General features: G+C 40.6%; 2 protein-coding genes across 2 annotated transcripts in view; both read left to right on the top strand.

Annotated features, from left to right (window-relative positions):
* Nucleotides 1-3,526: 3,526 nt before the first annotated feature.
* slc35g2b (solute carrier family 35 member G2b) lies at nucleotides 3,527-7,164 on the top strand. The gene is made up of 2 exons (XM_074622093.1): nucleotides 3,527-3,866; nucleotides 5,064-7,164. Exon 2 carries the CDS (start codon nucleotides 5,091-5,093, stop codon nucleotides 6,339-6,341), a length of 1,251 nt encoding a protein of 416 aa, XP_074478194.1. The 5' UTR covers nucleotides 3,527-3,866; nucleotides 5,064-5,090; the 3' UTR covers nucleotides 6,342-7,164.
* Nucleotides 7,165-10,283: 3,119 nt separating this feature from the next.
* Nucleotides 10,284-22,621, top strand: part of nck1b (NCK adaptor protein 1b) — a 30,148-nt gene continuing 17,810 nt past the window's right edge. Inside the window, exon 1 of the mRNA XM_074622435.1 lies at nucleotides 10,284-10,439. The gene's annotated coding sequence lies outside the window, so the exon portion shown is untranslated. The remainder of the gene's footprint in view (nucleotides 10,440-22,621) is intronic.

Below are 22,621 nucleotides of genomic sequence, written 5' to 3'. Positions count from 1 at the left end.
TTTCATCAGCCCTTGAGGTGAACAAAGCAGGAGCCACATCTATTATCTCTCCACCCACACAAATTGCCTATTTAAGCCACCATCTTCCATTTATTCCACTTTATTTGCTCCATGTCAGCGACAGCCCTGCTCTCAACAACACTATTCTCCAAATCCTTAAATTGCTGTATAAGCCTGTCAGTCAATGTACCAATAGATTGGATGGAGGTTTGACGTTTTTCTGCTTTCCGGCCAATAAAGCTGAGATATAACTGCCTAATCAATGACAGATGGTTCGAGTCCCAGACGGAAGATAAATGAGCCACATGTTCATCATGAAAGCCTTTTAGAGGATAGGACGGGGGGGGGGGAATACAGGCGATCGATACAAAATACACCAGGGCTCTTCTATTTTCTCCAATGTTCACCAACAAGCCAATGGCGGTAATACAAAATTCCATTTTCAGTCGAAAACAACTCATTGAAGGAAAATGAAAATAAGAGAAATATGAGATGACAGTTAAGGAATTGTAGCTCCTATAGATTTAACCACCACTGGAATATGAGAAAGCAAGAAAACAGCTTGCAGACACAGAAATGACAATGAAATGTCAGAAGTCCACAGTAGAAGATTCTTTGTTAAAAATAGCAAATCTTGCTTTTTACCAATCCTGTGATTCCTCACAGGAAAAGTACAAAGTTTTGCACATGACTTGAGATATTTCCACTTATTAACCACATTCAGTGCAAACGGAGTGTTGTTCCTGTGGACGCTACGTAATTATGTATGCTGGATTTTTACCGTCTTGAAATCTCTTGTGATGCAAAGAAAAACTTGATGCGCTACAGGGCATAATAACCAACACGGCCTGCTATCGCCAGTAATTAGTCTTCATTATGTGCTCACGTCTGTTTTAAATTGTTGTCACATTTAGCTGATGAGCTCGGGGCAATATGAATATCAATATGACATCCAATACAATCAATATACTTTCATTTTAAGGAAATCATCTGCCAGTGGAGCCTCTGCTAAAGCTGCCTGACAGAAAATGAGTGTAGTCGAGATTAGGGAAGCTTAAGGTGTTGCCATCTCCCGAGACATATTTAATAGAGCAGATTCATACCCCTGTTAAATGAGTTAAGGAAATAAAAAACTCCAGCATTTCACTTCCTTCAACTTCAACAGTCTGAATGTTCGAGTAAATTATAAAAACATCCATGAATTTCTTATGTTGTGATGCACCCTGGACGGTAAAATGAAAGGACACGTCGCTATTACTTCCCTGTTTCATTGTGGTTCAATGAGCTGTGAGGCAGTTTAGAGTTTATGGTGTTGTTTTTATCCCCCGACTTAATGCTGCAGGCACTGGATGCTTAAGCAGTTACAGCCTCATACACACCCAGAGTAGTCGTTTTGAGCGCCATGTGTTGTGGCAAATTGAGGCGTTCCCTAATTAGTTTCAGAGAAAAAAAAACAATATAACAAACAACGATTATAGGAAAGACTACAGAAGCTCACAACCAATAAATCAATTAAAAATATTTTAAAGGAATAGTTTGACACTTTTGGAAATATTTGTTCTTGCCAAGAGTTAGATGTGAAGAAGAATGCCACTCTAATATCTTAGCTTAGCATAAAGACTGGAAGCTTGCTTAATGAGATATAACATTTTAATTAGTGAGCTTTCGAGGTGCTGGAAGGCAGATTTTTTTTTGAACCCGCTAACTGTTCCTCAGAGTTTCCAGTCTTTATGCTAAGCTAAGCTAACTGTCTCCTGGCTGTAGCGTCATATTTAACAGGTAGACATGATAGTGGTGTCAACCTATGTAACTTGTAACAAAAACACATTTTGTGAGGATGGTAAACATGGATATATGTATTGCTTTTAATTGTTCATTGACATTTTAAAGGGACAGTGCAGTGATGTGGTTGCAGATTGCAACCAACTGAGCACCCCTCCACGCACTCCTCCTTTTCCAAGACTGTGGTAACGTGAGCCGTCGTGTACAAAATCGTGGTAACGCCGTTCGCCTCGCTCGGAGGCCATGCATCTTTACTATAATAATACTACTTTAGGAGCAACAGAAGTCAGATCGTGGCACGATTTTGCAATCTGCGGCCTTCAGGTAACATAAAAACGCGAAAGGCTCTCTAGAGTCCGTGTTTGGATTTGTCCGTTCTGGGCTACTGGAGAAACATGGCGGAGCAGCATGGCGGACTCTGTGAAGAGGACCCACTCCCTTTATGAAGGGCTCATTCTATAAGCTAATGAAAACACAACGATTCTAGGTTTCAGGTGATTATAGACTAATGAAAACATAGTTATGAATATTATATTCCATTTCTGCTAATAGATCCCCCGAAATGCTACACACTGGCCCTTTTAATTATTCTGAATAATACATAAATATGATGAGCCCGGGTAGTTATATTCCAATAATTCTCAAATATCCATCCTCCATTCATAACAAAATATAATCCTTAAGCATTCACTTAAACTGTGTTTTAAATAAGGGCTTTATTTTGCTGATGCTACAGTTCCATTATCTCTTTATCTTCTGCAAAGTTGACTTCATTTGTTTATAAGATAATGTAATCATATTCTACTACAATTATTGCACTCATAACAAGTCAATTATGTCCCTTAAAGCTCATATTCCCTGCTGTCTGATTGATTCACTGTAAATAGCTTAATGTAAATGTTGACACAGGGTTAATTGCCACAACATCACAAATCATCTTCCTCTGAGCTCCGTGCCAATTAAAGCCACCGTCATGTTACAGAGGCGGTGGCAGCTAGTGGCAGGATGATCTGAATTATACAAGCCAAGGTTCTTGTTGCCTCGCCCGGGGGGTAAACTCAACAATCTAATTTTAGTGCTTTCAACTTCCCCCCATCTTCATGTGACTATAAATGTTTGCCTGCCTTTCATCAACCCGCAGTCAGCATATGCCGCCTGCATGGCTTTTGCTTTGAGGTTGTTTTGCGTCAGCATTTGGCTTCAAAAAATGGATGCAAAATGATATTTAGAAAGTGATGGTTAAAGTGAACCTCCTATAAAGACAGACAGAATTTATTTTTCTTGTTAGGAACAAGAAATGAGCACTATACACATGAGGAAGAACCAGCAATCTCATGAGGGTCCTCTTGGTGCTAATGAGAGGATCCCAGAGAGGATTATGGGAACCCCAATCACTTCAAGCTGCCTAATAACGCAAAATAAAAGAAATAGTCATCCAGTATGTATTTGCAGACATGGGCCATACAAAGATGTTGCAAATGAGGCTAGAAAATCAGCATGAAGAGCTGCAGAGGCGACCCTTTAAACATGATAATAATAATAATAAAAGTAATATAAATTGAAAATTAAGCTCATACAAAAAGCTTTTATTTCCTTCATCATGGTATAATTGCTTCAAAAAGACTAATCAAATCTTCCTCCTAAAGTGGATTAATCTTATGACCATGATGATGATGATGATGATGAGTGACCGACGCACATCCCCTTTTCCCTCCTGAGAGATGACGAATGAGAGGTGGGAATCAGTCTTAGGGATGAAGATGAGGATGAGGAGGAGGAGAAACCACTGGCTGTGACAGTGACAGTTGCTTCTCCCCCCAGTTTCACCTTCATCATCTTCATCATCATCATCATCATCATCATCACCACCACCATCATCCTCCTCATCATCATCGCCCTCAGCAACAGCAGCAGCTCCAGCAGAAGCAGCGTCCATCGGCAGCGTGGAAGCAGCACGCATCTCCAAGAGGAAGATGGGGAAATGGCAGTTGACCAAATGTAAGGATCAAGAAATCAAACGAGGTCTTCATTTATGAAACGAACCCGGGTTTATGCATCAATAGGAACTATTCAAAGAACAAAAGGTAAGATGTGTTTTTTTTTTTTTTTTGCATGCACTCAGTTAATATTATGTACAAACGCTCCTTAAAAATGTCCATTGATAAGGATTTTACAGAATCTAGGTTGGTCGCTCTTTGCTAGTTTTAACCTAAATTAAACAACATTTTACTATTTCACAAGAACATTTCACATTTATCAACCTTAATTGTAATTTAAAGGTGATTTTTTGTGCGTGATTTTCTGTCAGAAAGAATATTAAAAGATATTAAGCAATCCTTGAATTGGCTTATAAGTGCTCACATTTGCTTTGAGGTTTCTTGTCATACTCAAAGATTACATTTTTTTTTATCATTATCCCCTCGACCTAACATTACATTTCCATTTCCATCGTTTATTATTATTAAGGATCAAGTTTTATTCATGCATATTTCAAAAAAAGGAGGAGCAATCGCATGTAAAAGAGGAGAGAAGGCAAATAAGAGTATCTATCTGCCCCCTTGTGGTTTTGATCAATGCTGTGTCTTTAAGGGATTGACAGAATGAATGTAGTAGTAATAATGATCTTATATTATATAATAATATAATAAATATATTGTTTTCATTTTTATGTAAAATATATTGATTTTATTTTGTAACATTTTTGTAATCTCACCCCTTAAACCAAATCCCATTGCTGTTTAAAGGAAGCATCCAAAATCTCTCATAACTGAAGGGACCACCAAACTATTCAACATCATTTAACCCTTTCACACAGTCCTCGTCCCAGGCTTTGTTAATTTATGATGTGCAACTCCATCCATACTCGTAAGTGGCCCACATTCATGCATCGTCCCCTGTGTGGTTTCCTGTTATGTAATTCCATCCCCATCAGACTGCATCAGCCTCAGAGTGTTTGCTGCTTGGCTTATATGAGCTCGCACGGGATATATATAGAAGTAACACAACACAAGTGTAAGGGTAGGCAGGCAGAGTGAAAAGGTAAGTGAGATAGGGCTGATACAGTAAAGTGTGTTACAGTTTATCTGTGTGTGTGTGTTTTGTGTGAGTGTGACGGTTGGATACAGAAGAAAACAAGTTGTGAATTATGCAAACATTTCTCTCTGCTTCAGGAAAGCTCAGTTTTGACTGATTATGGAAATAAAATCAGACAATTCAGGCAACAATTCATTTGAATATTATTTCAGTAACACTGCAATGATTTGTATGCTGTTTTTTTTCAGATTACCCCCTCTGACGCACAAGGAAACATGGATGGATCTTCATCCTCGCTGCAGTATGGAACAAAAAAACGGGTTAAGATTCACCCGAACACAGTGACGGTGAAATATGCCACTCACTTCCCCCAGCCTGGCGATGAAGGGTACGATGACGCGCCCTCCTTTGAGGAGTTTGGCGCCTTCGCGGAAGCTAATGTGGCAAAGAAACTGGTGTCAGACAGTAAAGGTAGCAGGACTTTGTTTGGGACCATGGAGACCCAGCCGAAGCCGCCAACTGTGCCAAGAGACAAGGGGGTCGGGGGTCAGCTGGCTAGCTTCGGAGAGGCGAATGTCTTGGCCTCCCGGGTGACCTGGATGGCCTTGTTTGGGGCGGCGGTGGCTCATGGCTGCGTGGCGCTGATTACTCGTTTAGCGGCCGACCGCTCTAAAGTGCCCTCCCTCGAGCTGCTCTTCATCCGCTCCGTGATCCAGGTGCTGTCCATCCTGGTGGTCTTCTACTACCAAGAGGCCCCCTTTGGCCCTAAGGGCTACCGGCTTCGTCTCTTCTTCTACGGTGTGTGCAATGTAATCTCAATCACATGCGCCTACACCTCTTTTGCTATAGTACCACCCAGTAACGGCACCATCATGTGGCGTGCATCCACCACAGTCTTCAGTGCGATACTGGCCTTCCTGTTGCTGGATGAGAGGCTGGGCTACACAGATGTGGTCACGGTCGTGGGAAGCGTGTTCGGCCTGTGTCTTGTCATGGTGCCGAACGTGGCGGGCGAGGAGAAGTCCAGGCTCGGGTTCTGGAAGGAGGCCTTTGGCTACACAATGACAGTGACGGCCGGCTTGACCGCCGCTCTCTCCATGATCGTCTACAGAGCCATTAAGGAGCGCGTCAGCATGTGGACGGCACTCTTTACCTTCGGCTGGACGGGCACGGTGTGGGGTGCCTCCACCATGTTTATCATGCAGGAGCCCATCATTCCTCTGGATGGGGAGACCTGGGGCTATTTAATTGGGATCTGTATCTGCTCCACCGTGGCATTCCTCGGAGTCTACTATGCTCTAAACAAGTTTCATCCAGCCTTAGTTAGCACAGTGCAGCACCTAGAGTTCGTGGTCGCCATGTTGCTCCAGCTCATTGTCCTGAGGATGATCCCATCTGTCTATGATGTCCTCGGAGGCCTAGTCATCATGATCAGCGTGTTCACCCTGACAGGGCTCAAGCTGTACCGGGTGAGCAGGGCCATTCGGCAGGATTACCAAGAGATCCTGGACTCGCCCATCAAATGAGTTTTGATATGTCGGTCTATTTGTTTACAATGTTGCTTGGTTGTGCAATTTAAAGAATGTCTGAATCTTCATCTGATGATTTTTGTATCGTTGTGTTGTTGGAAGGGTGCCAGTTGTGTAACTAATGTCTTAATATTTGTGTGTGAAATAAAAGACAAATGTAATACGGTGACCATGTCCCCCTGATAGTACTGCTTTCAATGTCAAACTCTGTCGAAGACCAAAATGTCATCATAAAAAAAGTAAATTTAATTTTTGTGAATTTATTTTGCTCCAGCATTTTAAACCATATTGAATCTGGTATTGTGTGTGGCAGTGTAAGATGATCATTTAAATGATATTAGGGCTGCAACTAACGATTATTTTCATTGTCGATTAATCGATTAGTCGTTTAGTCTATAAAATGTCAGAAAATGTCGATCAGTGTTTCCCAAAGCTCAAGATGACGTTCTCAAATGTCTTGTTTTGTCCACAACTCAAACATATTCATACTGTCACAGAGGAGTACAGAAACCAGAAAATATTCACATTTAAATAGCTGGAATCAAAGAATTTTGACTTTTCTTTCTTTAAAAAACCCACTCAAACCGATTAATCGATTACCAAAGTAGATGGAGATTAATTCAATAGTTGACAACTAATCGATTAATCGTTGCAGCTCTGAATGATATGCACCTTTTTTAATAATAATAACACCAACAAGGTGTGGTGTATCCGTCTGTTGTCACACTGCCACAGTTGTCACACTGTAAATGTCAGCCCACAAATCATTCATACCGCATACAAGGAATGAAAGAATAAAAATAAATACCACCCATGTTTCATAAAATAACTGGTATTGCTTTTCTTAGCCTTAATCTGAATTCTTTCAAATATGACACCATAACAGAGGAGCCAGGGGTGGATAGTGACCTTTAAGTGCTGGGATAGGTGCTCTGTCATATACTGTACAACATACAGTAACTAGGGTTGTTCATAAAATATATCTCAAATTACAAGTAGACTCTTCACATTAACTGTTATTTTATGCACAGGGAAACTAGCAATATGTATTATTTACTCCCAGCAATATTTTGTGCACAAACGGCACATTTCCGTGCTTTCTTACGTAAATTCTGGCCTCAGCAGCCACATGATATTTAACATTAGTAGTGATTACATCCCTGGATTCTGCTTCTGTTTACTTTCAGACGCATATCAGACTAATGCCCAGAGGCAGGTGCACTGTATTGAATTAAAGTCCCCTTTAACAACATGAGACCCATCTGCATTCTTTTTTCCTGTATAGTGGACAATTCAGCGGTTCTCCAGTGCTGTTTCCTTTCACTGTGTCAAGCCGAGGCAGTCAGTCTCTGCGATTTCCCCGAGGCAAAGGCAACAGTGATGGAATGAAATAAAGACATAATGATGATGCAGAGCGGATGAAAGAAGACATGTTGCGGTTCAAAACTGACACAACATGGATGTTTCACAGAGAGCCCAGCAGGTGGCATTCACAACCCACTCCATTACTCAGTCAGAGGTAGCTGTTATTGCATCAAAACAATTTAAACACATTACATGACACACTTCAATCCAAACCCTGTTTATTTAGTGAGAAGCAGTTATTTGACAAATTTATGACCTGATAAAGTGTTGTAAATTTATGACACTGTTGAATGTTTAACATATTTCTGTTGAAATAGGAAACAATCAGCCTTGTGGTTATAACCACACACAAAGAGCAGCGGCTGCAATGAAATCTGTGTGATAACAATCTACTATCAGTGATGCCAATAAAGTGGTGAGTAAACTACAAGCTTAATCTATTTACAACCAAAGCACAATATGAAATTGTCTTTTACTTTGAATGCACGCTTTGTCTGACGTGATGTTTTCTTTTAAAACACCATGGTTCAATACCTGAAGTTTATTTTTCAAACTAAAACATGTGAATAAACTGAGATAAAGTGGGTTTAGTCTCCAGTTATGTGTGCTGCATCAGTCTTGTTTTGAGATGGAATTTTGGGTGCAGAAAAGCAGAATACATGTAGAGGAGGCCCATCTGTTTGAGCAGGAAACAGATTGCATCCTGCAGCGTGCTGCACAACCTTCCAAATTACTCTGCAAGCCTCTTCACTGCAGACATGTTTATTAGAAGTATCATTTCCCAGGAGGGGTCTGAATGGAATTTAATGATGAGTTATTGTATGTATGTGAGTGTTGAGTGTCTGTATTTGTGCCGCACAGTGCAGATGACTGAGCATTTTTTTATGAAAGGCTCAAAAACACTCTGCGAACAAGACTTTCCAACTATTAAATATATCTATTCATCATATAATACCATACTTCAAGTGCAGACAGCTGCAGCTAACATTTAGGAAACCGTCATAACCTAGGAAAATAAGGTGCAATTCACTTTTTTATGTGATTGTTCACACATTTATACTTTTACTTTTTAAAATGTTAAATTTTTTACTTTATCTAGTTGTCAATTAAAATGATCAATTAAAAAGATAGCAATTTCACTAAATTATAGAGGATAAAAGCAAAGTCCCACTCAAGTCAAGTCAAGTCAATTTTATTTGTATAGTCCAGAATCACAAATTTGTCTCAGGGGGCTTTACGATCTGTACAGGATACGACACCCTCTTTCCTTTGCAGTAACACCCTCTCATCGGATAAGCAAAAACTTAACCAAAAAATAACCTTTTAACATGGAAAAAAAGCCTTAAAGGCCTCCAGTAGGCTACATCTTGTCTTTTGGACATGTGAGCCAAATTAATTAATAAATAATAGCAATAGTAAAAGTATAAAATAATAAACTATATCTGTAAATCTCTCTCTTCATTCACGTTTCTCTTTATAGTCTCGATTATGTTGACTTTTTTAGCCTCAGAAGGCGAAAATCATGATGGATAAAGTGCAATTCACTTTTTATATGAGCTGATTGTCCACACTTGTATACCTTTTCTTTATCTAGTTGTCAATTAAAATGATCAATGATCACTTTCCCTAAATTATACAGGATAAAAGCAAAGCCCCACTCAGGGCTTTAAAGGCCTTCAGTATAGGCTACATCTTTATTTGATTATGTTGACTTTTTAGCTTCACAAGGCGAAAATCATAATGGATAAGGTGCAATTCACTTTTTATATGAGCTGATTGTCCACACTTGTATACATTTTCTTTATTTAGATGTCAATTAAAATGATCAATTAAAAAAATGATCACTTTCCCCAAATTATATAGGATAAAAGCAAAGCCCCAAGGCCTCCTACATCTTTTCTTTTGGACATCTGAGCCAAATTGATAATAACTAATAGTAATAGTAGGTATAGAATAATAAGATATATCTGTAGATCTCTCTCTTCATTCACATTTTCTATTATAGTCTCGATTATGTTGACTTTTTTAGCCTCACAAGGCGAAAATCATGATGGATAAAGTGCAATTCACTTGAGCTGATTGTCCACACTTATATATCTTTTTTTTATCTAGTTGTCAATTAAAATTATCAATTAAAAAAATTATCACTTTCCCCAAATTATACAGCATAAAAGCCCCACTCATTGCTTTAAAGGCCTCCAGTAGGCTACATCTTTTCTTTCCTGAACCAAATTAATTAATAAATAATAGCAATAGTAAATATAAAATAATAAGATATATCTGTATATCTCTCTCTTCATTCAAATTTCTTTTATAGTCTCCATTATGTTGACTTTTTTAGCCTCACAAGGTTGAAAATCATGATGGATGCTTATATTAGGGGGGGACACCAAACATCAGCAGCTGCAGCAGCGTGATTGACTGACAGCGCCGCGGTCCAATCAAACGCAGAGTCGAATCCCCAACAGCCAATCAGATGCGAGTAAGGGGGCGGGACCTTGACTCTGAACAGCTTGTGAGGCTGCTGCTAACTGGTTAGCCTAGCTCTGCTGCTGAGCAATGACATGCTTTGATATAGAAGAAATGCTATTCCAACGGGGCACGTCTCATCAGCTCTAGGCTAGCCTGTTGGAGTGGGAAAATAACCAAAGAGGACATCATTTGTGTGACTCCTCTTCGAGGTGTTGAATCTGTACTGTGAGGAGATAAAGAAGAGGAGGTGGTGAAGAGGTAAGACACGGTTTTTGATTGTGATTGTGAGCTGCTCTCTTGACTGGTTGTGGTGAAGCTATCAGGCTAGCTTCTCCTGCTGCTATCCTTGAATTCACCATTAGCTGCTTCATTTGGCTGTTAAAGAAGCTGCCTTTTCTTAACCAGGTTTTGCCAAGTTTAGATGTCAAGTTATGGGATAAAAAGCCCACAGATAAAAGATTAAACTAGCTCTGAATGAGTGGCTTCTACTCTTCATTTTCCACCACGTTAACGCTTTTTATGTCTGAGATTGGAGAAAATGGAGAGAGGACGCCTCAAGCAACGGTATAGCCTCAGACAAACCACAGGTCTGCATCTTCTAGTTCACTGCATTCACTTTGTCTTATTGTCTCTTATTTGTAGTGTAACCAAGTTAAGTTGTTGTGCAGTGATTGCACCCAGTTTGGTCATACTAACATTAACTTATTGTGTTAAACAGCTGTGATTTTACACACATTCTCCTCTTGTTTGCCTACTAATATGGCCTTTGGTTGATGCATTGGAATTAGGAATTGTTTTCATTAATTGTTTTATTTCTTACTATTAATTGATTAATCATTTAGCCTGTAAAATGAAATCAGTTTCCCAGAGTCCAAGGTGATGGCTTCAGATATGTTGTCTGCATCTTCTGATTTACTGCATTCACTGTGTCTTATTGTCTCTTATTTTGTAATGTAACCAGAGCTCAAGTTAAAGTTGTTGTGCACTTTGGTCATGGAGGCATTAACCTAACATTAACTTATGATACTTGTGTGTTAAACAACCAGTTAGCTGTGATTTTACACACATTATTGTAGTCAGTCTACCACCTCTTGTTTGCTTACTAATATGGCCATTGGGTTGATGCATTGGAATTATTATTGTTTATGTATTTTTATTATTAATTGACTAATCATTTAGCCTGTAAAATGAAATCACAGTTTCCCAGAGTACAAGATGTTGGCTTAAGATATCTTGTTTTGGCTTAACATCTGTCCCAAACCCAAATATATTCAGAAATACGATCTGCATCTTCTAATTTACTGCATTCACTATGTCTTATTGTCTGTGTTTGTAATGTAACCAGTGCTCAAGTTAAAGTTGTTGTGCATTGATTGGACCCAGTTTGGTCATGGAGGCAACATTAACTTATGATACCTGTGTTAAACAGCCAGTTAGCTGTGTTTTTACACACATTATTGTAGTCAGTCTACCACCTCTTGTTTGCTTACTAATATGGCCATTGGGTTGATGCATTGGAATTATTATTGTTTATGTATTTTTATTATTAATTGACTAATCATTTAGCCTGTAAAATGTCCATCACAGTTTCACATAGTCCAAGATGTTGGCTTAAGATATCTTGTTTTGGCTTAACATCTGTCCCAAACGCAAATATATTCTGTTTACAATTAGGGATGCACCCATCTGACTTTTTCAGTCTCTATACCGATAGCTGGGCTTTGGGTATCTGCCGATACAGTGTTAAATTAATAAGCTGTGTGCCTCACTGTGTGGAAGTGACTGGGATCATTATTTTATGTTTAAGTCAAAACCAGACTTGACTTAAACATTACTTACCCAACAAATTAATTTATTTTCCATTTATTATTAATATAATAAATCGTATATTTATATATGAGTCGGTATCGGCCTGATATCCGATTCAGTATCGGTATCGGTGCATCCCTATTTACAATCATATAAACATCTTTGCATTGGAGAAGCTGGCACCAGAGAATGATTTGTGTGTTCTTACTTGATAAATTACTCTAATTATTTTCTGTCAATGTCATCTCCAATTCAAAGACAGAAACCGCATACTAGTAGGAACATGTCCGTTAACTTTCATCTACCCAGGGAGATCAGTAATCGGTAGCCAAATGTACTGTGTAAGTGAAACCATTTATGTTTCGGGGCAAAATGTTTGTTAATCACTCCCTCTGTTTATCTCCTAACATTGTTTCTACCTTACACAACCACAGCCAGACTAAATGTCATGCTTCAGCGGCACAATGGGCGATAAGGCTGTATAATTGTTGGCAAGCTCCGTGGCTTATGTTTGTGTGGGCCGTTACAAAACTTGTTCAACAGCACTGTGAAACAATCAGCAGATTAATAATATGGCTTGAGTATTTTATCTCGCAGATATTAATTTGGAGATATGTGGTTAGTTAGATCTGAATGATTTAAAGGGGCAGCATGTGTCTCTTTCCAAACTCCAATGTTTCTTTTTTCTGCAGCTGCTGAATAGTATATCTAGGGGTGGGAGAAAAAATCGATTCAACTATGTATCACGATTTCTTTTTTACGATTTTTTAATGCCAGAATCAATATATTTGCTTCATTTGAGTCTATGCAGAGGTAGAAAGAAGTTACCGCTTTTATTGTTGTAGTCTGAGTAACTCAACGTCATATCCGTAATTTGTGAGGGAAATGTCTTTATTCTTTTATTTGACTGATATATTTGACTTCAGGACATATCTGACTACATACATGCTGAAACTCTTAACATTTTTACTCTATTAATTTAGATATTTTCCAAAAAGAAAATTTCCCTAGAAGTGTATGATTCAACTTTTTCCCATAGTCTAGTGTTAAAAAAAGTTAACAAATTGCAATAAATCGTAATATCAAATCGCAATACTTGTAGAATCGGCGCACAAGTATCGTGATAGTATCGAATCGGGAGATATATGTGTCGTCACAGTGCTAGCAGCTGCTGAATAATATAGTTACTGTCACACTGACAGACCTCTTCCCGGTCTCTTGTCAAGGTTTCAGGGAGGCGAGATGGGGAGAGAGACATTATGGTCTGCTCTGTTCTCAGTGGGAGTCAGTGGGATGATAGGCCCAGTTTGCAGGGAGAAACATGGTGGAGTTACCAGCGTGATTTGCTCGAAGGCTGATATATTTCTCCTGAGTGTTGAAGCCAATTTGCGAGATGTGAAAATAGCTATTAGGAGACCCAGGGAGAACATTTGCGCCCCATCAGCTGCCAGGTCGTGAGCTCATGTCCGGGAATCGAGGACTCCCCCTGAACTAAAGCTTTCACTATTCAGCTATGAGTGTTTGCAGTGATGTGGCCCTATTTACTTCATCTGCGTCCTATTTATAGCTCATGTGTTGACTCAGATACCCTCAAACAATGCCCTTGTGTGATGTTATGACAGTATGATCTGACGGACACGCAGCGATGAGCTCTTTTTCCTGCCCGTGCCTCTTTCCCGGTGCCTGCTTTGTGCCACCAGTGGCCTCAAGCAGCCAAATCTGTCCTCACAGCCGAGGGGAAAATACCAACTGTGCATTTTTGTGATAGCCAAAAAATCTAATGTGGCTGAAAATTTCCCTGGTCAAATGAGAAGCTCAGGAATTCTAATGTATTAAGTGGCTTTGGGTTTCTATTGAAGTTGAGAAACTGGGTTTTTTTTCCGTCGTTGTGTCTCTTCTCTTTTGTTATCTCCCTAATCTCAGTTATTGCATTTATGCTCACTTCCATTTCCTCATTTTCTTTTGCAATTTCGTCTTTTTCTGTCTGACTTGTTTTCCTTTGACTGCTCATGCATGTAGGAGTGTTTGAACAGTCAATAAGAACGGTACTTTCTATGTGTTGACCAAGGTCACCTGGTGGAAAAAGGAACTTAGCTTTTTGTCAGGTGCAGTAAGGTGAAGAATGACAAGTGCTACTTTTTTTGACTAAGCAGACCTGAGAACATAACCTGTTCAGCTGTTAACGCTTTGCAAAGGCAAAGTCATAAAGCACTGCACAGTTAAGGGGTGTTTGGTGTGATGAAATGTGTCTCCTCACTTCTGTAAAAGTTTACAGCCTAGACTGTGTGCGGTTGAAATATTTGCTATCATTTCTCATTTGGAGTAAGTGATTTGACTTCCTCTCATGTAGGAGGAAAGACGTGTGCAGTTTCAGTGGTGTTTTTCTCTATTAGTTCATTATGGTTCGGGGTTTTCTTTCTGTGGGTTTGGCAGTGTGAAAATGAGGATGTGTGTACTTGCAAATGCGTCTCTCATTGTGATGACAGAATTCGTTGACAATGATGTCAAAATGTATTGTATTTCTTTTAAATTTCTTTATTACTGAAAGTTTACTTTTGAGGAACAGCTGCATTTTCACTGAAATGCACTGAAGCCTGTTTAGTCTGCCCACCCCTAGATATTTTATGCAAGTGTGTTGAACTAACAGTAGTTGTAGCCGGTCGGGTTTACTTCACTCCACCACAGTGTGTCCCCTGAGGACTTTGAATAAATGGTTGCCGTCATCAACATTAGTGGTTGCATGTGAAGAATCATTCAAACCTTCAAATAAGCTAGTTCTTATTAGGGGTGAAAAACAAAATTAATTCACCTATGTATTGCAATTTAAAAATTTTTTTAAATAGATTATTTTAATGCCAGAATTGATATATTTGCTTCATTTGAGTCTATGCGGAGGTAGAAAGAAGTTATTGTTTCTATTGTTGTAGTCTGAGTAAGCATGAGTACATGCTGAATATCAAACAATTTTACTGTCTAAATTCAGATATTTTAGTAAAAGTCCCTATTATTCAACGTTTTCCCCTGATCTGGTGTTAAAAAAGTTAACAAAAATGGCAATAAATTCTAATATCGAATTGCAATACATATAGAATCTGCACCCAAGTATTGTGACAGTATGGAATCGGGAGATGGGTGTTTCGTCCCAGTCCTATCAAAATGTGTGCCGGCTGTTTCTCAGTCCGGCAGCACAGAGTTGAGGATGTCTGTGGAAAGTGTTGTTTTTCTTGTCTCTCCTATCAAACATCTCGTTGCAGACCCCAGATTTTTTTTGTGGCATCACCATGCAATCTGGAATGCCTCCCTCCCGCTCTCAAGATGCTCTCACAAGTTCCAACACGTGGCCCTCCCAGACATGTGTCCCAAGTGGCTTGTTTAGTCCTATTGTGACAGCGCCCTAGGGCTCATATTTGCCAGGATGTACGAAGACTACGAGGAAGCCAGTGTATCCATTTCATCTCTCTGACACAGGCTGCCTGGGATTATTATCTTGCGGTTTACAAATGATCTGCTATTTTGACTGTAACAATAGCTTTTTTTTCCCAGAGGGCTGCTGTTGCAACGAGGTATACAACTACAGTACATTGCGTGGCAAGATTGTCTCTTTTACTGACTCCTTAATGCTACTAGTAGATTAAAGTAGCCTAACACCACACAAAACTAAACCGCAAACAGATTTATTGTACTGTAATACTTGATGTTAGGAATCCTCCTGCTTTGTAAACTTGGATTAGTCATTGGGAAATCCCCTGGAGCTCTCAGAGTCAGTGAGGTAACCTGAAGATTTATTTTGCTGTTGCCTTGATCCCAGATTGCTTGGATGTGGCCATCATTGGACCTGGTAGCTGTAAGCAAGCAGGCCACCCAGAACAACAACTGGCAACTCCAGCAACTAGCTGGGCGTGGATGCGGATGTGTAGGCTCTGCTGATGTAGGTGGGGTCTGAGGAAATGGATCCTTTCTTACATGGAGGTATTATGTTCTGGTGTGTATTTGCTTACAGAGAGGATGTGTTTCCGTGCTGGTAGGATGCTGCTAAGGCTATTTATAGACTACATTAAACTAATTTAGTGTGAATACTGGGAGGTAATATGCTGATATCATAACATGGCAAACTGACGCCCAACAGGCAACAACAGCTGTCAGTGTGCTGACTTGACTATGACTTGCCCCAAACTGCATGTGATTATCATAAAGTGGGCATGTCTGTAAAGGGGAGACTTGTGGGTACCTATAGAACCCATTTTCATTCACATATCTGGAGGTCAGAGGTCAAGGGACCCCTTTTGAAAATGGCCTTGCCAGAATTTAGTGTAAGTATGGAGTGCTATGTATCCTCCTTTTTAATAACTTAGTATGACATGGTTGGTAACAATGGATTCCTTAAGTTTTCTAGTTTCATATGATGCCAGGATCTTCACTCTAGCTTTACAACTGAGATCGGTACAACCCAAAAATTGCAAGTTGCGTTAAATAAATTGGTGGCGTTAAAACAAATATTAGATAATGTATGAGTCTGGCTCATATGCAACTTATTTCTGCAAATACTAATGCAGTGGTCTTATTTCTAAATTTAGCCTGTTCTACAATATATTTCCCACAAGCACTTTGGTTATGTAATTTGTTTTGTGGTGTATGATAGGGGTGCTTTGATCAGGCTTTTCAGGGCTGATACAGATCACTGATTTTGATTTTTTTTCTCTCTGTAGCTTCTGTGAAGCCACCACTCATGTTTGTGTCATCCCTTTTTACGTTGCGTTGGTTTCACCGTTCCAAAATAAAGGACACAAAAAAAGGGACATCTCGTCTTGTTTTCCAGCCACAAAAACGGCGGGTCGGTTCACCGGTGCCATCTCTCTGTGGGCTAGACGGTAACATCCAGCTTTGCGCCTTGAGAAGTGGAGAATATGAGGTTGTAATGAATGGGGAACTGAAAATGGGGAAGCGAAAACACTTTTCAGCTATGATGTGTTTATTATTAAGTAATCATCAATATCTCTGTTATGTATTGGTACCCAATCTACCTTTGAATAAGGACTAGTTTGTGATTAAAGTTCAGTACTTGCAGCTCTAGAGTAATAGTTATTTATTTATATAATTTGGATGAGATTCCTCTAAACTCCATAAATACTGTGCCTGTCTTTTTAGATAATTTGTCCGTACAGTATATCAAAGTGGCCGAGCTACAGTTTGCGTGAGACTTTTTCATTTTGTGGCTAAATTACTATACAACATATTTCAACCGGTGTCATTTGTATACGCTTCTCCCAGATTTGTTTTGAGCATAGAGCGAGGCCTTTTGATGTGAAGTTGGCCTAAAAGAAAGCTTGAAACTTTTGGTGTTGGTTGTTGCTATGAGAGTAAATCTCTGGCAATTCTCAAAGGACACGAACTGGTCTATTTTAGGCCATTCCCAACTGCTGAGTGTGATCCCGAGGGGTGGATAACCAACTGCTTTCACACAGTCATGAGCCTATATGCTTAGCGCAAAACACTAGAGGCCCCTCTGTCCCCCGCTGATACCGGAATAATACAGTTTTCCAATCATATTTTCTTCCAGTAACACCAGCGTTCGAGTTGAAATTGGTCCTAAACTCTCTTAATTGAGGTACATTACACGCATCAATGCGGAGCGAAGATAAAGTCATCTGAACTCATCTGAACTCAGAGGTCAAGCCTGCACTGTGTCAGATTGCATCACTTTCCCATCATCCGGTCACCCTTGTGTCCACACTTCCTGTCTCACAGCTGGCCTGCCAAGTCTCCCATGACCCTTTGCTGCTATGCTTCTGTTTTGTTTTGAGAGAATCTAGGACAGCTGGGATGAGACGCAGTCTCATGGGTTTTAGTCGCCGTGGTTCGATGTGAAAAAGAGCACAAGCGTTAATTCATCCCCCCCCACTCGCCCCCGTCGCCGTCCTGCACTGTCCGCGATCGTGAAGCCAGGCCTGCCCTGTGGCCAAAATGTGAGTTTTGGTGTAAGTTGGAGGAAGTGCGGCAGTGCCAGAGGGGGCTGAGTGAGCAGTGAGCATACAGAGCACATTCCAGAAGGCAGCGGAGGCTGTGATTTTAGCAGGCTGTCACAGGGATTAGGTTACTCTGTCTGCCTCTGTGAGCTCATGCTGTTGCTGTCTCAGTGCCTCAGCAATCCTGTTGAGTAGTGGTGCCATTTGCTCCCACAGCGCAGAGAGACAAGGATCCATAATTGTTCTCTTAGGCTTGTTTAGATTATACAGTATCCAGTTGTTGTGACTTTGTATTTACCAAGAGCCTCTGGTGTCTGGTAGATGAAGTCATTCACTGGAATCCAGGCTGAACACTAATACTATTCTTGTTATCTCCTTCTTATGCATATCTCTAGTATTGTTTCCCCGTATCATGTATTACAACACGGGCCACTGGGTGTGCTCTTTGACTAGATCTTCACTTTTTTTTCCTGCAGAGATACAAGGGGTTGTGGCAGCAACTGTAGACTGCAGGATGTGGTCAACTTATGTCAGTGTTGTTTCATAGTAACATTGCAAATTTGCAGCGTTGCTTCTCTATTACACCACTCGTGCAGTTGTTGTGGTTTGTGGTTTGCAGTGTACTAAAGCCTCTTTAAATTTTATTGACTAGCAAAAAGGTATTTTCTGAACAACTAAGTAGTCGTCACTACCCCATTTCTTTTTAAATATTAAAGAAACCCGGCCAGATTTAGATCAGTGGGCTTTTGCTGACGGGAAACAGTTGTGACCGGTGTTAGCACTCTTGAGAACATGAGTGGATGACTGATAGTAACACTGGTTGTCCTGTCACTGGGCCACAACTGCTGCTATGGCAGTAGATAAGCTGGGCCCACTCTATCAGCTTGGTATTTAGTAGTTAACAGTTAGGGCTTTAAGGGCAAATAGTTCAAAGCTTCATTTGAAGTGAGGATTTGCTATTTTCTCTGATTCAGAATTGAATGTTTTATTTGTTTTGTTTTAGACTGTTAATGGGACAAAACAAACAATTTGAAGAGGTCACCTTCGGTTCTAGGAAATTGTGATGGATGTTTGTAGACTAAAGAGTGGTTTTATTTGTCAAAAGTATAATAATAAGCCAAATTCTGTGTTCCCTTACCATAGTAATCAGTAGGTCGGCCACTCATGTGTCACGTGTTATGGGAGCTGTAGTGAAGTCAGCTGCTGATAAGATAGTGTGAATGCAAATGGAATGCTTTCTGCTGCTGACCCACTGGAAAGCTCTTATTGTGAAGCAGCCACAGGAAGTGCTACCTTAAACGGCATCATTTCGTCATTTTTTTGTTCAGTTAAAAACAATATGTGGACATTATTTTGGTCCTTTTCTGTCAGCACATCAGTTTTGTATATTGCGAAGGAGGAATAGTAGAAGACGACGTAGCCACAGTTAGCTGGGAAAACCCTGAAGTTACCACTGGCCACCGGATTTGACCACCTGTCTACCATTCCATGTGGTCTGGTCGCCCTTGTTGACGACCACAGAGCTCGTGCTTACAGATCCTTTTTTTGCTTTATGTCTGGTACCCAAGTTATTTTCAGAGTTGGAAATCACTATACAGTTACTCATTACAACATTGTGTTGCCTTTATGTATTTGTATGTGTTTTAACATGTGAAATTGTTTTTATGTGAAACTGCTTATGCTGCCGTCTTGACCAGGACTCCCTGGAAGAAGAGATTTTGTATCTCAATGGGATCTGTTCAAGCTGTCAACAGCATTTTTTTAAAATGTTAAAGGGGACCTATTATGCTTATTATGCATACTTGTATTTTGGGTTTCTACTAGAACATGTTTACATAATTTAATGTTAAAAAAAATGCTTTATTCTTCTCATACTGGCTGTGCTGCAGCACCTCTTTTCACCCTCTGTCTGAAACGCTCTGTTTGAGCCCCCCCCCCCTCTCGAAAAGCCCAGTCTGCTCTGATTGGTCAGCCGGCCCACTGTTGTGATTGGTCAACCGAACCAAACTCTTCAGGCTCCGCTCCAGCTCCACTTGAACTGGCTTTGTTTGAGGGCGTGCCAAACTAGCTGCTAGGCAAAATGTCTTACTTGGTGACATCACCATGTTACGGAAGAAAAGGCAGGACTTCAGGGCAGTTCAGGAAAAGTGTTTCTGTGGGGCAGAGTAACTCCCTCTGGCGTGGACTTTGGGCTTTGTAACTTTACAGACCTTTAGATGCTCAAAAAACTATGTAACACACTAAAGGAAAGGGAAAAAGCATAATATGTCCTCTTTAAGTGACTCCACACTCAACTTGTATTGTCAGTGATCCTGCAATAGTGAGTTATTTACTCATTTTAGATGATAACTCTGACAATCAGACCTTTTTCATACTCCAAAAAATCTATAACACACTAAAGGAAAGGCGAAAAAGCATAATAGCTCCTCTTTAAAATGATCAAATAGGAGACAACATTGTAGATGCTGTTGTCATCAATCAAACTGACCTTATGACAGGAAGACAGCTCCGTTCTTGTTGTGTATTAGATCCCTCCGTGGTCTGTTTTCAGGATCATAAAAGGCTTCTCCAAGTCTGATTCTTGGATGTTTGCTTCAACAGTAAACATATGAAATTGTTTGATTTAAGAGAAGTATTGATTACGTATGAGAGTGAAAGCAAATGGAAACACAAAAACGATCAGATTTTGGAGAGACGTGCTGACCTTCGCTCTGATTTAATGTTCACTGTGGGGCTGGTGATGGATTGGCTACCTGTTAATTCTGCCTGGCAGCAGGGTAAACGGAGAGCCCATGTGGATATGACACAATTTGAGAAGTTTGACCCGCCTGACCTCTGTGTTTAGTGCTTTGGAGTGGCGAGTGGCCTTGGCTCAGTCTGCAGCTGCGCGATTAGCTCAGAGCATCTGTCGCCCCAACTTTTTGATCCTCCCCTCACATCTGCACTATCGTAAGTCACTGCGGTGTCGATGTGCACTTAGTGCGCAGCCACCCTAGACGTGGGGGGTGACGGCAGTTTAAAGAAGTGTGCAGTGTGCTTTCTGAAAACGGGAGATAGCTGGGAAAGGGTTAGTCCTAAAATGGGACATAGCTGGGAAAGTCCTACATTGATGACTCTTTCATGCTCCGGCAGGGAAAGTAGAAAGTGGGGGGAAAAAAAGATAGTAAGGGAGGGATGTTGTAAATGGAGAAGGAGCACATATACACACACTTGTCAGCCTCTTTGGCCGACAGTTATCCAGCCCAGCCCAGGGAGTGGAGGGGTTGTTGCCTTTGTCTTGCTGAAAGAGGCAGCACTCGAGGAGAGTAAATCAGCTCTTTGTTTTTGTGTGCCACTCCCTAACATGTCTCCCAGTGTTCATTAATTTCATTAGACATGGAAAAGGAGCAGGCAATAACATGCCATGAGATAAAACCACACTGTTTTTTAGTAAACAAAGTCAACAACACCCCACATGGGGGAAAAAATAGCCCAGACCACCACATGAGTCCCCCTTAAAACGTTGTTATATGAAATGCAGAGCCAGTTTGGGGTCTTTATATTACACATTTTAGCTCTAGGCTCTTGTCACATCTCCAATGAAGAAAGGGGGATGAGTTGTCTGTCACCCAAGGTTTTGTTTTCTGAAATGATGATCCTCATCAACAGCTTGACTTTTTCTACAGAAGAGCATGAGTAGTCTTTACGTATTTACTGTTTATATTACTCCCCTCGGCTAATCATGCTGAAGGTTAGCTCGGCTCCTTATGTTTGCCTAAGATCAGGTTCTGGGCCTATCTCAAGGCCAGCTGCAGCTGAAGCCTAGACACCGCTGCTTCAAATAAAAACCGAGAGCCCTCGATCAATGAGGTCAGTGTCTGGTCCCTGAAGTCAGTCAGAGGGGGGTAAAGGTGAAACTCCATCCACTCCCATGACATCAGAGCAGCCGCTTCAATAGTGCCTCCTCACTCCTCCAACGCCGCGGTATTAGCCTAAGCATAGATGTGCTGATGGCTACAACGGGTCATAAGACCACTTGTTGTGAATGTGCTCATTGTTGAACACAAACACAGTACTTGCAAATCATAATTTTAAAAATGCCCGGGGAACTTGAAAGACCTTGTGATAAGCAACATTGCAAACAAAGGAGCCATGCTTGTACTGTAATATGGTTCACATATTCACAGCACAGGCTGCACACGTAGGAATATTTATCGGCCTGTGCTAAATTTAAAGCAATATCCTACATCATTAGTGCTCAGCGAGAGCTTCACTCCCCTGACGTAGACTCACTGCTGACGCACAGCGCCCCTCTTCTTCACTTCCCTATTCCAGTTATCTTTGCCATCTTCCTGGCTCGCAGGTTCATGCTCGATGCCTCACACAATAGACAATCGTTGGACTGCTTCTGAGAGGAAATTATCCCCTCTGTAGATTTATAAAGAATGTGGATACTGAGAGATCGGCTCTCTGGCAGCTGTTAGTGTTGAAGACCGAAAAGAATAGTCATTTATATCTGTTATTTCAAGAGCACAATTGGTGGGGGGGAAATAATGTCTGAAGAGACTAAACTGTGGAAACGGTAGCTGGCATTTCTTCAGGAATCTGGTCTAGCTCTAGTATCTTTAGATAACACTGTCCTTAGCTTGGCATGCATGTACCATTTGTATTTACTTATTTGCACTGTCG

Source organism: Sebastes fasciatus, chromosome 21 (genome assembly GCF_043250625.1).
Source record: "Sebastes fasciatus isolate fSebFas1 chromosome 21, fSebFas1.pri, whole genome shotgun sequence".
NCBI lineage: Eukaryota > Metazoa > Chordata > Actinopteri > Perciformes > Sebastidae > Sebastes > Sebastes fasciatus.
Note: the sequence above shows the minus strand (reverse complement) of the source record. Positions and strands in the feature narration are given on the sequence as shown.